Below are 18,787 nucleotides of genomic sequence, written 5' to 3'. Positions count from 1 at the left end.
GAAAACTGCTGCGAGCCGAAGATCCCAAGCCTACTGTTAGTGAACCTAAGTCTAGCGTGCCCCACCTGGCTCTCCTGGCGTGGTCGGACAATGGTGACCGTCGTGCCATGCGCCCGAAACATTCACATAATCATCCTTCATCCCCTTGTTGGACTTAGGAAGACAGGAAACGAGCCTAACAATATTGGACCGGGATTTTAAGTAATATCCCGCCCCCTGTTGGCTGTGACACTCGTACATGTATGCGACGTCCAGCCAGGTGAGCCCCAGTCCTAGGTGACGGTCAAGATCATCAACTACCCCTAAGATCCTAAACATGTTAGGCGCACACTGGTCGGGACTAAGCCTATGGTTTCAGAGGTAGTTAGTGGTGATGGGGCCCATGGGGATGGTCATCCCCCCTTCTAAGAAAGCAATAACGGGGATTCGCCCGTTCGCCGATCTGTTGGTATCTTCTTCGGTGGACAATATCTCACACCCACATTTGGGGGTATGCGATAGGTGGCCCTAAATTTTTCCAACTGGGCAGGACTATCCACTAGGTATTGGAGTTTGCCCATCACGACTAAACGGAAAGGTGGAAGCGCTGAGTGCGGTGACCGGAGAATAATTGTTCAAAAGTTGAGGCAACTGGCCGAAGAGAAAATTGAAGGATCGAAAGGACGAAAACTTACAGGAACTAAACTGGAGAATGATCTTCGAACTTGCACAAGGATCCTCAAGGGTTCTGTGAAAGATTGAGATCAATGGCTGAAAGAGCGCAGTGAAGCTGTGTGCTTGTTCTCGCCGGAAAGTTTGATAGTTTGCAAAATGAAGAAGAAACGCCTTCCCCTGAGATTTTATACGGGGTTAAATGAAGGGGCATGAGTTATTTCGCTCAAATCTCAGGGAAGAAGCACGCCCGTTGGATCGACAGCCCACCGTTGGATATGAAAGACAAGGCGCCGCCTGGAGTAATCAATGCAGCGCCTTGGAAATACGAAAACAAACATTGGCCATAATGAAGCGCTTCTATCTAGGCCCACGCGCGTGTCAGTTCAAATATTTGTCTCTCCTCAAATTTCTGACCTCGTGACAAGTCAAAACCCCACCTTTTCTCTTCGGATGCGAGGAAAAAATTGGGATTTTGAGGGGCTGTTGTGGGGAGTGAAAGCCCAGACATACTTATTGGGCTGTGGGCCCTGTCCTGAGGAATACTGTACGTCCGAAGAATGATAGCGGGTCGGGGTAGAATTCATCTGAACGCAGTCAACCCAAAAGTAAAGGAAGAGTAACGTCCGAAGAGATCACATTTTATCCGAAGAGATTACACTCCTCGGACATAAATAGTCTTGACCCAGCCAGCGAATAGAAGGTCCGAACAGACTCTCGGGCAATCCCAACGACAAAGATAAGCTCTGAGCGTATCTGGGGATGGTTAGGACGAGAAAATATCTTAAGGAAAAGCTGCTATCACCGCATTAAATGCACTGCAGCTGTTTTTCTGGCCGCATTAATGTGGAGAAGACCCCTGAACAGTGTAATCTCAGCTACTACCACTCACGTAGGGGCAAAGAGAGTACCTGATGGGACATGCACTCAAGTGGATGCTTAGATGAAGAACAAATGGACAACGGAGATGATAGAAATGGGTGCTATATAAGCAAGAGAGGTCTCTGATAATGGGGGGGCGAGAAAAAAGGAGGGTAGAGAGGAATGAGACAATTTCGTTGTAGTTCCAAGAATTGTAATCACCTCACATTCCAATAATATGCCTCTTCGGACAGATATTTGTAAAAGAAGACGAATATAATCTTGTGTTAATGAATCCTCCAACGATATAATTTACCTCTGTTTGATTCACACCTAGCCCAGCTCTTTCGCCCACTATCTACAAATTTATTGTCTTGGGTTCATTGGGCTCGTAACCCATCCCTCTTGGGCCTGGGCTGCCAAATCAGGCCCTACAGGAAATATTATATTAACCAGCAACATGGTTGTCAAAATCCCGATCTGGATCCTACAATCTTACAATTTTATGATACCTACCCAAAACGATTTGGATCTTTCAAGGATCTTAGTGATCATTCAGGGTCGGTAGAATTGTATGATTCTGAAAATCTCAAACGACCTTGGTTTTTTGTAATCTTCTTTATCTTGACAGAAGACTCAGTAGGACTTAAATGAAAAATAAAATCTCAATAGACCAAGTTTATCCACTCTAATGTAGAGAGAGTGTCAGTTAGACCCAAATAAAAAAAAAAATCCCAATAGAGTGTCACATTTTGAGGTTTTTGGCATTTTTAAATGATGCTTACAAATAGATGTAGTGATATATGATAATTATATCAATAAATGTATAATTTATGTGATTATTTAACATACCAATGTATATTTTTTGTTTTTTTTCTCAAATAATGTAGGATCTTATGATCCACGATCCGATCCTACGATCTATGATTCCACCTACGATTATGATGCATTTTTATGATGATTCTTCTTTGTTTATCATATACCAATAGATTTATTTTTTGCATAAGCGAGATCTGAATCTACTTGATTTTATTTTATCAATGGAATTAACTAGAACTCATAAAAAAGCTTAAATTTAAGCGTGTTTGTCTAGAAGAAAGAGCAAAATTACTAATTATGATCTTATTTAGACATAAACATGACCGACGCTTAAAGATTTTAGATGAAATAGAAAAATTGTAAGAATTCGTTCATGTGAGTTCAATATTTATCTATTTTTAGTAAATTAGATTGCATTCCAAGACTATCAAACAAAAGTTTTGATATTACAAATTCGGTCACAAAACAAGCTGAAGTTGTTTAAAAATAACAAAATTTTCTTTTAATTTTAAAATTTATGAAAATTAGATTGTTAGAATTCTAAATTAGTCTAATATAAGCTTCGTTATGGCTTTCTCTTATTTAACAATTTTTTTTTTTTGGATTTTATCTTATTTAAAATTGCTAGCCAAAAATTTATTTATTGCTTAATATTGCTGTCATATACTCCTAGTCTTACCTTCCTTATTTATTTATTTTTGGTAATAGGAAATATTATATTAACCAGCAACATGGTTGTCAAAATCCCGATCTGGATCCTACAATCTTACGATTTTATGATCTTACCTACCTAAAACGATCTGGATCTTTCAAGGATTTTAGCGATCATTCAGGGTCAGTAGAATTGTATGATTCTGAACATCTCAAACGACCTTGATTTCTTGTAATCTTCTTTAACTTGACAGAAGACTCAGTAGGACTTAAATAAAAAATAAAATCCTAATAGACCAAGTTTATCCACTCTAATATAGAGAGAGTGTCAGTTAGACCTAAATAAAAAAAAAAATCCCAATAGAGTGTCACATTTTGAGATTTTTGGCATTTTTAAATTATGTTTACAAATGGATGTAGTGATATATGGTAATTATATCAATAAATGTATAATTTATGTGATTATTTAACATACCAATGTATATTTTTTGTTTTTTTTCTCAAATAATGTAGAATCTTATGATCCACGATCCGATTCTACGATCTATGATTCTACCTACCTCCCATGATCCTACGTAGGATCTTGATTGTGACAACCTTGACTAGCAACAAATAAATTATAGAGTCATGAAGACAGTTTCAATGTATAATTTATTACATCTGAGATTAGTAAGGTTATATAATAAAAGCAAGGACATCTCCATAAGAGGAGGGTTTAAAATAACAAAATTTAATTTGTTGGAGGTGGACTGCTTAGTCTTTCCTTCTCCGCCAAATATTGGGAGACTATAATCTTTACTAGGGATTTGAACTAGAAATCACTTATTGGAACCAAATATGAGTGCAGGTACATCTTATTCTCACATGTTTACTTGGCATTAAATTCAGGAAAGTTTATAAAGTTAATAGTCACCAACATGTCAGTGTCCCTTTCCTCCTCTGAAGGGGGGCTCTTAATTCTAATGCAAAAGTGGAAAACATGATTTCCATGGTCTACAATGTAGAAAAAGCAAAAGATGACTTTTGACTCAATAAAGCATTTTGCAAATTTTACTTCCCTATAATAAATTTACTCTTTTTATGTAAAAGCTCTTTATTATTGATTCAAATTTTAAAAATCTTTTACTTTTTTTCATTAATTAAACTGGTGAAAAATGAGCCGTTGGTCATTTATTATCTAAAGGCACTTAATGAGTTTCACGCTCACCCACTCCTCCCTTTCCTCAATTTACTTTTGAAAAAGAATAAAGTTTTAAATTGAAAAAGAATAAAGTTTCTCTCCAAATTAGTTTAGAGAGAAACTTTTCAAACTTCTCATATATTTTTTTTTTGTATGAATTTTGAAAATCTAACCGTTGAATTTCATGATTCTTATGTTCTTAACATACGTATCAAATTTCATTCAAATTAGATGTTATTTACTATTTGATCGATTAACTTATTTTTTATATACAATTTTAGATTATAAAAACCTGAAATTATAATATTTATTGGATGACATTGCAATTGATCTTTGATCTTATTGAAATTATGTAAGCATTAAGAATGTAATAAAAATATGCAATCTAACGGTTAGATTTTCAAAATTTACACTCAATATAAAGATATATGATGAGTTTGTAGGGTTTCTCTCTAAACTAGTTTGGAGAGAAACTTTGCTCTTTGAAAAATGGATTTCAATTTTCAACTCTCCCCAATTTGTACCTTTTGATTTTTTGTACTCTCTGTTTTTCTCCCATTAGAAAAAGAAGAAGGAAAATTAGAATTAGATGCAGTTGGGTCAAAGTGGGACTTCTCAATTAGCACTAAAATTTGGGGTTTGAGACTTTGAATGGAATACTCTACAAATTTCATAATCAAGATGGTTGAGCTTGACCCATCTTTTTTTTTTTCTAAGTCATTATTTAACAGCAACATCTTAATGTTGACATGTTCTTAGAACGATGATCCCATTTTGTCTTAAAGGTTTTTCCTTTTTAGTAATACTTAGACCCTGTTTGATAGACTATCTAAATAACATATTTTCAGTTTTTAAATAACAATATATACTTTTTTACACACTTTTTTACTCACACATATTTCAAAAAATTACAAATAATATTACTTAAATCCCCCTACCAAACAGGCTTAAGGGGCTGTCAATTTCTCCTGAGACTGAAAGCGATTTGATAGCATAAAAAATATGCCAAGGACTGCTTTGTCATATTAACAAACAAATTTTATTTAAAAAAATGTACAAGGCACAATCTCTATTCCAACATCCCCAATCATCATGTCTTTTTTTCTCTTTGCAGCAGCTTTTGGGGTTCTGGATATAACACCACCCACAGACTGAATCATGATGCCATCCATTGGCAAATTATTTAGAACCAGACTGGACCATATACATGCCCGCATCTTGGCTCATTTTTGCTCTTCTTTTGAGGACTATTATATTGGGTTCCTTTTCCTATATTCAAAAGTTGTACAATTTCTTAAAAAGATGGTTAATATTTTATGCCTCAATAATTTCTAATTGTATTTGAATATTAAAACTTGGAGTACAATATTAATTCTCTCTAAAATATGTTCTATTAGAATAACAATCATTTGTTATGCTTTGGGTATCCTATTTTATGCTTAACCACATTCTCTTTTTTCCCCCTTATAAAGTAAACTAAAGTTTAAAATGGAAAAAAAATTACACACATGATATATTGAAATTATTGGAGGACAAATTAGAATACTAAGCGTATGACACTATATTTTTATTTGTTTTTATAGGTTTCTTAATTATAACTTTCTTCTTGGCTGTTTAAAGCCATCCTCTAATCACAAGCTAGAACAGGCTTGAGCTCCTCTAAATATGGGACGGTTTTTAATTTTTATTCTTGATCATCAAGTGTATGATAATAATGTATGTGTCCTTTTCTTTCTTTCATTTAATTTTTTTTTTCATTGGTTCCAATTTTGGAAAGAAAACGGATGCAAGGACATTTTTATCTTTGCAAAACTTCCTTTCAACTTTCAAGTGCATCTCATTCATAATTTTGTTTAATAGAATATAGAATACTAATGATCAAAAGGCTAACAGAATCATGAGCTCCAACATGCATAGGTATCAGAAAAATTTCTTACAGTTAGGAAAATTATATACCTAACTAAAAAGATTACTTTGATAGTCTATGATTTTTCTCTCAGAAAGGCAGGCCAAGCATGTCCTAAACAAATCAATGCACTAACAAATCTCACTTGTCCACAATCATAAAGAACAGGAACTAAACATTATTACATAATGGTCTTGATACTTTCCACCCCCTAGCAAAAGAAAGGAATTTGATAAGGGCATTTTCCCTTTTAAAAGTGAATGAGGGTACTTTAGTAATTGCATTAAAAGCCACAGTTTACTTTGCCTTTGGAATTTCAATCTCTCTCTCTCTCTCTGAAAATCAATAAGAATCATGCCTGCCAAAGCAAAAGAAAGGGTGGGTTGCAATAAAGAATGGAGAAAAGGAAAAGAAGCACATTGCCAACCCCATCTTAGAGTCACAAACTGAAGAAAAAGGCTATTCATTCTCAACCCAAATGAAACTTCTTTGCTCTCCTTCTCCAGCACTCTCTCATTCATTCTTCAGCTTGCTTGGTTCATGCAAGATCCAAAGAACTCAAACACAAGGTATGCCAACAAAACAACACTCTTTGTCTTTGGCCTTCTCTCACTCTCCAATATTTGCCTTCTGTGTTCAATGTGATATTCACAACATAACAATCAAAAGCTTTACTTGATCGTTAATTCTGGTTATATTGTTTGCATGTTTACCTTTCTTACTATGCATTGCAATTTGCTTTTGCTACAAAGTTCTCAAATTTGAGATTCCTTGAGACATTTCTCAGAACTGTATTGTATCAAAGTTTACAACTTTTAGCTAAACTATTATGCGTACAAATGTGTTCTCTGACCCCAAAAAACCAAAAGGGTAATAAATAAGTTAATTGATTCCCCGTGTCAATGACTTGATGCTAGGCATGAAAATTTTGGCAAAATTTATTGCATGATGCATTTACTTATGATTATACATATATGCATATAGCTTTTATTTTTACATACATGTGTGCAACATTAAAGTAATAAATTATAAGCTACTCTGATTTGTGTTGCATTATATTATTTAGAATGTTAAAATATGTGAAAGTTGAGACATTTGAAGTGGGCTTCTGTGTAGAACACTAATATCTAAGCGTGATGCTTACATGACGTCCTATACATTGCGCAAGAGATAGTGTCATGGACTTTTTTTTTTTTCCCCCTAAATTAGAAGGGAAAATGGATGGAATTTATAGGTGTAATTTCAAACCACTTCAACTCTTGGAACAGTAATTGGGTATTTATAATTTACACTCAATTTGTTAAACATGACTTTAACACGTTTAGAGATGATAATGGGGTAGGACAGCTAGACGGGGCAAATCATGGGAACTTGTCTCGTCCATCGCTTTCAAGTAGGACTAAGATAGGTTAGAATGAGGATATATTGATGAGATGATCTAACATAAATGAGTGAGAATGGAAGAAAATAGGAATCGAGATTGGATAGGCAAAATAAAATGGGAAAACTTGTCGAGGTGGGACGGGTTTGTTTGGGCGGCGGAAGAGAAATTATCTCATGGAACATCTCTTTCATGACTGTAAAATCCACATATATAAAATCTATGTATAATGAGAGAGAGAGAGAGAGAGAGAGAGAGAGAGAGAGAGAGCGATACCCTATGTGATCGTTTCATAAGACAAATTTTCCTGGAGCATATTACTAAACTTAGGAAGCCGGCGGGCCCATTCTCAATACAACTGGTAAAGTGGTCGGGCTTGAATTGCAACTAGAGTTTCAAGTCTAAGACTGGGCCACGAACAAAATTTCCACAAAAGAAAAAGAAAACGAGAGTAGGATTGTCTGGGGAAAGGAAAATCCAGTCCAACTGTATGTTTTGTTGGGCTTGAACTGAAATTTCCTTTACTAAAGTCAAAAGCCCATTTTTGTGCTTCCATTCTCACAAGTGTATAATTGCATTGCGTCGTTCCCTTTAAGTAATCATCAATTTTTATACTACCAATTAAGAAAAAAAAAAAAAAAAAAAATAGGACTTTCAAAATATAAAAAACTTATTTTTTTGTAGTCAAATGTTAATCTTCTCACACGATAATGGAAGGTCTTTGTTCAACTCATGGGAAGGAAGAAATTTTGAAAGAAAAAGGCTAACTCTCAATTTATAATTTATTATTAATACCAAAAATTAATAATTCAGGAGTTAAATTGTGTTCTTTTTTTATTTTTTTTATTTTTTATAACCCCTTAAGCTTGTCTGTCAACTAAACCAAACCAACCAGAGTTGAGCTCTAGTCAATTTGGCTAATTTATTTTATTCTATTTCTATTTTGTTTGTTTATAAAATATCATTTTGGGGTGCCCCAAATTATTGTTCACTCAGATAAAGACAATACTCAATAGTCACGATTTGCACGACTTTGTTAAGTTATTAATTGCAAACTTTATCTTAAAAGACAACGCTCATTTTTCTTTTGCATTTTCTGAGTTCACTAAAGAGGGTAGGTTTAAATCTGCTAACTTTATTTTAAAACACAGAATATCAAAATTGGATTCTATGGTGGACAAAAGATGTAGGACAAACACAGTAATCTAATAATAAATGCGAGACATCACCATCTGCACATTGGATTTCAATGACGTTTTCTTGGTTGTTTGCTTTGTCACATGGCATCTTTTTGCTAGTTTTTGCTTCCAAGGGCCATATCTTCTATTATTTTAATTCTTGTTTCATGTACATATCAAATTAGAGAAAGTCTAGAGTCTCAACTTTTTTATTTTTTTTTATTTTTATATATTTATGAGGTGATCAATTGTGATTTATAGAAGAAAAAAAAAATGGTTGGTTAACGCGAATAATTGTCTACCACTCATAGTTGACCACTTTATCAAGTGGTGACAAAAATTACAACAAATGGTATGATAGTAGAACTAATTAAATTATAGCCATTTAATTTTCTATTTTTCAGATTTGGAATAAGAACCGACCTGTGTACTTACCCCTGATGAAAAGGTCTGAAAATATTCAAAACTAGCTTGAGTCTTTTACAAGGTCAAACTTATTCAAAATCCGAGTTTGATTCGAACAACGTGTGAAAAAAAAATGTAGTAGACCATAATAAGGTTTTGGGGCAGCCAACTATGGTGCCACACGGCCGTGAAGAACACTCCAGGCTGAGTCTAAATTTCTCTTTTGAAGAATTTGAAATTAGAACAAAGTATTGTTAACGCCAAGGAAGAGACTCCTTTGGTTTATGATACATGTGAACTTTAGGCTAAATTGTCAAACGTATGTTTGGACTTCAAAACCAAACTTACCAATTGGGTATGATAACTTTATACATATATAATTTGGAATATAAAGAATGATCTTGTTATTGTTGTAAAAAATGTTTCCCAAATATAGTTTATAGAGAGTGCATAATGTAGAAAAGCCATTGCATATATTTGCATCACATATACAGAAATTATGCATGAGAATGACATGCACTTCGTACGTAATAGGAAGCCTTGGTATCAAAGAGCAATTGGGATGGCCACTCTATGGAGAAGCATGTCCAAGTCCACGGCAGTTCCTTCAACAAATGCTACAATATGGAAAACCATTACCAATCCCACAGAAATTCCAGCGGCGAATTCCAATAGAAACAAGCTAAGAAAATGTACCTCTTTGAAGGTTGCAACATCGTTTACTCGAGTTTGTCTTTGTGCACCAATCTCTTCCTACACTGAGGTTTTCAGAGCTGATGTTCCACCAAGAAGAAGCAATAGTTACCCAAGATCAAAGCCATTAATTCCCACACCACAAGAGAGAATTCCTAGTACAAGACTTAGTGTGGAAGGGAGAAGAGTTTTTCGAGGCAAGTCGTTGACTGATGATGTTTTAATGAGGAGATTTGTTGTTGAAGAAGAAGCAATGATGCAAATTAGAAGGAGGAATCAAATGGAAGTGATAAGGAAGAGGAGTATTTTGAGAAGGAAGAATCTTGGGCCTAGTCCTCTTAGTAGAATGGTTATGGCAGAGGAGGAACAAGATAATAATTAGTTGAGAATAGTTTATAGTTTGCTTGTGTCAAAACAGTACAATTTGGAAAAAATTTCCTCTTCATTTTTCAGTTGGCTTAATGGGTTTTACCTTGTATGGGCAATTTTTTGCTATCTAATTTCTTGTGAAACAAATTTATCCAAAATTAATTGGAGTGGATAATTTTTTTATTTTACCAACATCAAATGGGCGAGAGGAATTTGAACTCGGGTTTTCCTCAATAGGAGAACTGGATAATGCCATTAAACTATAATATTTTTGGTTATATTGGATGATTTTATATGTATGATTTCTGAAAATTACTTTATAACATGATATTCGTTAAGGGAAAAAAAAGAAGAGAAAATGAATTTAAATTAGAAGGCTAAATGCATGTGCTAATTACTTAATTATAAATGGTTAACTAAATGAATACAATTAAATGGAATTCAAACAAATTTTGTATGATGAAATTTCATTTGAATAAAAAAAAAAAAAAAAAGGATGTAAACAAAGAAAAGAGAAGAAAGTGCAGTAGGGTGCAAAATGACCTCACCATATATATACCTAGCTACGCAACACATAGTCCATGCAAAAGACTAAGAGACACAATTTTACTTTTTGTTGAACCTTCAACTAGCTAGGTCCTAAAGAACCTTGGAATTTAGCTTAACAACCCCCAACTAACCTACTTGTATTTTTGCTTATAAGCCACTCAAAACAAATATAATGAACTTGCAGAACAAGGATAGTGGTTATCTAATCTGTATCACACTTGCCAAGTTAGGTTGTTTCGTGACTATGTATCTCCCTCCTCCATAAGCAGAAATGTTTATTCTTTAAACTTTGTCAACTACCACCTTTATCTGCTTCATTTTAATTTTTTTTTCCTTTAATCATTTTATGCTCTACGAATCAGTATTACTTAGTAAATAGCTATATTAATTTCTACCCCAAAAAAATAGCTATATTAATGCTGAACATTTGGGAAATTTCATTTCATACGTAGATACTTACTTTGCTTACTCAAAATAAAAATAAAAGGAGTTATATATATATATATATATGCTTTATTTCTTATATGTATTTTTTAAATTATTAAATTTTTTGGGGTACCTTTTGGACTTCACAGTAACCAAAATACTCACAACATTTTTACCATTGAAAGAAAGGAAAAAAAAAAAAAAAATCCATATATGGGGATATATTATGGAATTTCCCTTATTATTTCAAGCTATTGTAAGATAACGAGTTTAATATTTCTTGTTAATTAAGCAATTGTAAATTTCGCTCTCAAATTCATTTTCAGGCTCACTTTAATTGTGTACATGTCGCTTTTGCTTTCATGTTTGAAAATCAAATGAGAAGCTTCAAATCTTGGAAGCAACATATACAAGTCCTCACTATGCAGCAACAATAAGCCAAATCTTCCTATAAGCATATATGGCTTTAGAGTGGTTTGAGATGTTAACAACTTTTGTCTATAGTAAGCATGTTGCGTTGTATTTAGATCTAATACATTTGGCAAAATGGTGAACAAATCACTTCAATACTCCCTTACACCTTTAGTGAGGATCCGTTATTTCATGAGATGAGGAAGTGCAATATTATTCTACTCTCAAAATATTGTATAATTTTTCATATCTTTAATGTGAAAAATTCAACTAAATATGCTATGAGGTTTTAGAACCATACTACTTTTGGCAACATGCCTCATTTAATTGAATTGCCTCTAGGGTTAAACCATCTTGACTAAATTTTTTCAACCCATGGTGCCCATGTTAGTAAAGAATAATCATTCTGCAAATCCTATTAGGTTGCCAATCCGAAATTTGCTTTGGAAAGTCAATAGTTACAAAACCCTTTGCAAATCTTTTTTCATTATTGATTTCACAATATCTTGACCACTTTATTAAACCATGATCAATGCAATCTAACATTTAAAAATGATATTATTAAAGTGCTCTTTGGTGTGTTGTCTTGTTTATAATTCATTAGAATCTCTAGTTATCTATTAGTATTTTTCAAGACTCAAGAGAGGACAAGTAGTTTTCATTTTTTTTTCTTCTAAGAATTAAAGTGTAAGGGACAGTCATGAATACTCTATATGTTTTTTTTTTTTTTTTTTTTTATATATTTATTTTTAAACTTGAATACTCTATTGAACGTGACCTAGTAGCTCATATATTATGAGAAACCAATGATATAGGAATTCAGATGACCTAGGTCTCTATGCTTCCTTAGGTGGATTCAGCTATAAACCTACCTCAATTCCACTAGGGTCTAGTAACATTATTTAAAATTTAACGACAGTTTTTCATTCTCTCAACATAAACTATCCAAATGTATGAACAAAGTGCAAATGGTTGTACAGTAGCTGAACTCTTTCATATTTTTAAAGTGAAAAACTAGCACACCAAACATATCACATCTCAAGTGACCCATGTTGTCTCCTTTGCATCATGCTTTAACAATTAAGCTATGTTAAGAAAATTGCCATTTCTAATGTGTGGTTGAACAATATTTTTGGTTGACCTACCAAAAAGTTGCAAACAGATCACAATTGGCGACCACAATTAAGAATTTAAGATGGATAATTGAGTCACTCAATGAAAAAAAAAAGAAAAAAGAAAAGCAATTTCGCACCATATCACATTCAACTTTGAAGCACCTTTAACTTTAGAATTGATATGATGTAATTCGACGCCGCTTAATTAAATTTGGTCACCTTGAGAGAACATCTTCATTTATTTATTTTCTTTATGTTTGAAAACACAAACTCTTTTAAATGACAACTTTTCTAATGATGTAACAGTAATAGGAATCTATCATCATCAACTACAACATTATCGACAGAGTGAAGATTCCCGTATCATATAATGATGAAATGTACACCTTACCCCATATTGATGTTTCAATTTTTTCTTGTTATGCCTAACGCTCCGTTGCTAAGATGGACATGTGTCTTAAAACAAACAAATTATTATAAATGAGTGGACGAACATGTAAAGCACCAAGAGTTTGATTATATATTTCCTGAAAGGGACAGTTTATGGTCATGAAAATATCTACAAGACAATATATTATGCCACTCTAAACTTGATTAGTATAAGAAACTTTGTTCAATAATTTTTTTTTTCTATTTTTGTTTTTACTTTTTAACCATTATACGACTATGAGATATGCAAGTGTGATCAAAATTTAAATAAGGATTAGAATAATCCATTCAAAGTTTAGATTGCTCTTATATCTTTTTATTAAATGTGAATTTTGAAAATTTACCTGTTAGATTGCATGTTTTTATTATATCTTTTACGCTTACAAATTTTTCAGAAGATCAAAGATTAATAGTTATGTCATCAATGACATGTTTAAATTTCAAGTTTTTGAGATAAAAAAATTATATATAGAAAATAAATTGGTAAATTCCATTAATATATATCCTGAGATAATGTCAACCAGGTTCAAGACTTTTCAAAATTGATTAATTTGGTTCCTAAAGTTAACTTAGTCTTCAAGACTATTGAGAAGAAAATAACTAATTGGCCTAAACAGTGTTTAGGGACTGAGTTGGTCTTAGGGATTAAATTGGTTAGTTGTAAAAAGTTTTGGATTTTATTGGCATTAATCCAAACCTTATGGTATGTTAATAGAATTTACCCAAAATAAATTTATTAATCAAATAGCAAATAAAATTTAATGTAAAAAAAATTTGACATACATGTTAAGAACATAAAAAATATGTAATCCATCTGTTAAATTTTTAAAATTCACACACAATAAAAATATATAGAAGAAGTTTGAAGAATTTTCCTTTAAATTAGTTGGAAGTTTTTTTTTCCTTAAAGGTAAATCAGTTGAAAAGTCAAAAACAAAATGCATGCTATTTTTCTTCCATGGATGGCTGCAACGGCTATAAATTTGGGTTACTTGCTTGCGTTTATAATATCTATCTCATCTGAATGTATTTAAGAAAAGGGTACCGTCATATAAAGTTAAAGAAGCCAACGGTCAAATTGGGCTTGAATTTGTCAAAGTTGAGCTTCAACATGGAGCTTACATCTGGCTATTATTATATCTTCAGAATTTATTGAAGTCGATTTGATTATTGATAGAGTATGAAGTTTTGTATTAATAATTTAATTTTCGTTTTAGCTCTTCTTATCCTTATAGCAAAAGTCATTTGGAATGGATTTTAAACTCGTATGAGTACGTAGATTTTGAAATTCAACTATTATAAAAAGAAAATTAATCACGCATGGGCACATAGATTGTAAAATTCAACTATTATTAAAAGAAAACTAGGGTTGAAAAATTTTCAGCTTGTATACATCATGTTTTTGTTCTGTAATTGGGTTGGATTTAATTTGACCAATGTTTGGATAATATTAAACTTCTTTTTCGTTCCAATATAAAAAAATTCATCATTCATTTTATTCACTCTTTCAATTGGGTTTGACGTAAAAATAAAATAATAGGTTGAGATATATATATAATATATCCATCCAGTTTAGTAGTTAAAATTAACCAATTTATATATTAATTGAAATGAGGTGTCTACAGTATGTTTGTTACCTGTTTATAAGATATTATTAAGATCTAATTTTAATTTAGGGCTCGAGAGATATCTCAATGATTCTAACACCTCTTGTAATGTTTTTGGAAATTCAGAATCGAATCCCACCATCACCAATTCCTCACTCTTTTGGCCCAAATATACGTACCATGACTTTTTTTTTTTTTTTTTAAATAATTAGAAAGCCAAACATTCATTTGTTGTTATCGTTACTGTAATTAAAAAAAAAAATCTTGCTGGTATAGTTTTTTATTTATTGATCACACATCATATAACAGTAATAAATAATTTCACATGTACCATCGAGATCATGTTAGGATTATCGTTCAAACCATTTACTGAGTAAATTCATTTGCTTAATTTTGACATGTTTGTTTCTCCATTTTTTTTTTTTTTGTATGAACTCCAAAGCTTGTCTCTATAAATAAATTGAGTTCTAGAACGAAGCTGGGAGCCTGGGGCAAAGCAAAGCAGAGAAAACAAAAGCACTGCCTTATCTCCGTCGGACCCAATTTTGCTTGGGATATTTTTTTATGTTGCAAAATACACACCTCACGTGTGTAGCAAGACACTTGGAGTGTTATAATGGTACAGCAAAGAGCACGCTCTTATTTTACAACAAAGTTTGTAAATACAATCATAGGGCTACAGATTTTTCAGATCTATTCCGATCAAATGGCCGATATCACATGATCACTTTTGAGTGTCATAGGCCGACATCCTTATATTGTACTAGGGAGTAGGGACCACACCGACTGCACTCACTATCATTTTCTTTCGTATTATCATAGTCCATAAGAGAGCTCCTGGCTAGGAGTTTTAGCCCCACTTCAATCTTTGGAAAGTGCAGTACACGCTCCAATTCGCAAAAGATGCTTTCTAGTTTTGTCTCTTTTGGCTAAAAAATAGGAAAGATGAATTTGTTTAGAGTCTTGTACATCAATGGCAAAAAATAAAGTTTCTTTTTAAAACTCTTTAAATTTTTTATATATTTTTATATTGAGTGTGTATTTTAAAAATTTAATTGTTGAATTATATGTTTTTATTATATTTTTCATGTATGCAAATTTTAAGAAATTCAAAAATCTATTGCTACGTCATCAAATAAAGGTTAAAGTTTCAAGTTTTTGTAATTTAAAATTGTGTATAAAAAATATGTTTATTGATTGAATAGTAAATAACATACGATTTGGACGAAATTTGATATGCATGTTAAGAACATAAGGAACATGAAATTCAACAGTTAGATTTTCAAAATTTACATAAAAAAAAGTTTGTAATTTAAAATTGTGTATAAAAAATACGTTTATTGATCGAATAGTAAATAACATCCAATTTGGACGAAATTTGATATGCATGTTAAGAACATAAGAAACATAAAATTCAATAGTTAGATTTTCAAATTTTACATTAAAAAAAAAAAAAAGATATATGAAAAGTTTGAAGAGTTTGGAGAGAAACTTTGTTCTTATAGGTGTCAATGAAAATTTTTCTCCCCATATAGCTTATTTCATTAATAGTTTTTAATAAATATGGTTTCAAGGGATTATTATCATGGCTTATAAAATTTCATTTTTCATTTTTCTTTTTACAATTTAATAAATACAACAATGAAAGAGGAGAGATTGGAATTCTAATTCCCCCAATAAGGGAGTGCATTTTTTTTTCCATTGAACAAAGTTTCTCTTTGTTGAATGGATTTCCCTTCTTTTTTTTTTTTTCTTTTTTTTTTTTTTTTTTTAACCCAAAGTAGCATGAGTATAAATCCAATGACCATACTAGGTCATTGTAATCAATTGAGAGAAGAGCATGCAACAAGCTCAAAAGAGGCCAGTAAGCACGGGTCAAATAACACCACGGCAGGAATAGTAGAATGGCATGGCGAGAATGGCAACATGATCACGGAATGAGCAAATAATGGGCTAAAGAGGGGAAAACTTGCAATCAAGTAAGGCCTAGCCCTTGAGAGGAGCAAGCCAATAAAGAATGGAAAATCAGAAGACAGTTCACGCCATAAAAGGTCAAGGATGAGCAATAGAATGTATAGATGAACCTCTAGACCACGGCAAACGCATGAGCAGTGGACAAACTTTTGACGTATACGGAAGTGGAGCACGCGTAAGGCCCAGACACTACCAACATGTACCCAGCCAATACAAGGGTGGTGGGTCATGGGTTAGAGGTAAGAGAGGGTATAGTCTGGCGGTGGGGACGAGGGAAAGTCTATTCTGGGGTTCCCGCTCGATTCTTTTGGAGGAGATGTCCTGCTGAGATGACATACCACCAAAATGAAGGAACGATAAATTGGAACTACTAGGTGCATGCCATAAGGGATAGCAAGAGAGAATACCCACACTGTGGTGGATAAGAATGCCATGGTGAACAAGCATACAAAACAAGTTTTCTTCATAGGTAAGTGGTGGTGGCTGGGCAGTTGACAAACCAGTGGATGGTCGGAAATGACACCCTAATCCAGACAAAATTACTTAAAAGCTAAAATGGTAAAAACCAATCACGGCACGCAATATATAAAGGGTCCTTGTTGTGCATAGTAACATCATCACAACAGTAGTAACCACTAGGAGATAATCACAGCACCACCATCACCATAACACTACACGAGTAAGCACTAAGAAAGAAAGAAAAGGATCAAAGTAACAAAATGGAGAAAAAAGAGAAAGAAGAGAAATAGAGAGTGTAGAATGGCAGGCATGCACCAATAGGCTAATCCATTCTCTCCCTCTAAAAGCCTACCCTCTGTTGAGGATAAAGAATTCGTTTAGGCATGAGCCACTCAGGCTCGTTCCCTCAAAGTGGATAATTTCTACAGCAGGATCCTCTTGCGAGGTTACCCACGTTAAGGAAGTGGTTCCCTCCTTGGCTTTAGTCCCATAACACAACTGAACATGGCAGACTGATCTTTTCCTTCTTTGATTTCATCGCTTATTGCTATTGTCTCTTCTCTTGTCTTTGTAATTTCACCTATAATGTGTTTCTTGTTGCTATACTGTTCTTTAATTAAGGGTCTCTTACTAGCTTTGCCTGACAGTAAACATATTTCTTTATCATTGTTTTATTGCATTTATCTGTCGTAACTCTTTTGTAATAGTTTTATTTTGTCTAACAGCAAGTGTATTGCCTTTGCTATTGTCATATTGTATGTGTCTGTCATAACTCTTCTGTAGCAGCTTCGCCTGCCATGGGCATGTGACCAAAGTTTCGGCAAACGAGGCATAGTTTGTGTACAAGCCGGACCAAGGTGAGTTGCAATTGGACCGGCCAACTCTCTTATCCAGAACACTTGGACCTAGTACAATAGGAGGCAGTCCAGTCCAAAATCACAAAAGGCCCACCACAATAGGGCATGTGGCACAAAATTAGACTCTAATTGAATTCTAATTTGAAATCTAATTGAATTTCCTCTCTATTTTACCTATTAATATATATATATATATATATATAGGCTTAATTTCTTTCAATAATGCCACTCAGTAATTAGTATCATTGAAAACATAATAACTAAGAATTACAAAAAAAAAAAAAAAACTGTTTCACAAAAGAGCACCTGATAATTATCTATATATATATATATATATATGAGATGGGTTCAAGTTACACCTGGTGTAACTTAACAAGAGTTACACCATTTATAGACCGTAGATTTGTAATTGATCTAATGGTTAAAAAAATAGTATTAAATGCTAATTGACTTACACCTCATTCACTTAATTAATAGCAATTTTGTTTCACTCTCCTTATTTATTATTTAAAACCTTTTACATATATTCCTTTTTTTGCCAATGACTTTACAAATATATTTGCAATACTTTTTTTTTTTTTTTTGTTGAGTTCGTATACAACTCTTTTTTTTTTTTTTCCTTCTTCTTTTAAACCAGACATTACTCTTATAGTCTTATCAATTGTGAATATATATCTTGTCTCCTTAAAAATAAATAAATGGCTAAGTGTTGTTTAATGAGGTTTTAAATAATAAGTTTCTCAAATAATAATTAACACAGAAACTTTTTTTTTTTGTTGAATGACTTTACAATTATATTTGCAATTCTCTCTTCTTCTTTTTGGGTGTGCTTGAGTCTGTAATACTCCAGTCATTTTCTGTTTTTT

At 32.9% G+C, this 18,787-nt stretch overlaps 1 protein-coding gene across 1 annotated transcript; it reads left to right on the top strand.

Moving 5' to 3' along the window:
- Positions 1-6,409: 6,409 nt before the first annotated feature.
- Positions 6,410-10,277, top strand: LOC111987660 (uncharacterized). The gene is made up of 2 exons (XM_024019390.2): positions 6,410-6,637; positions 9,567-10,277. Exons 1-2 carry the CDS (start codon positions 6,609-6,611, stop codon positions 10,105-10,107), a joined length of 570 nt encoding a protein of 189 aa, XP_023875158.1. The 5' UTR covers positions 6,410-6,608; the 3' UTR covers positions 10,108-10,277.
- The last annotated feature ends 8,510 nt before the right edge of the window (positions 10,278-18,787 follow it).

Source organism: Quercus suber, unplaced genomic scaffold (genome assembly GCF_002906115.3).
Source record: "Quercus suber isolate HL8 unplaced genomic scaffold, Cork oak 2.0 scaffold_677, whole genome shotgun sequence".
Lineage (NCBI taxonomy): Eukaryota > Viridiplantae > Streptophyta > Magnoliopsida > Fagales > Fagaceae > Quercus > Quercus suber.
This window is presented reverse-complemented; position numbering and strand designations above follow the sequence as displayed.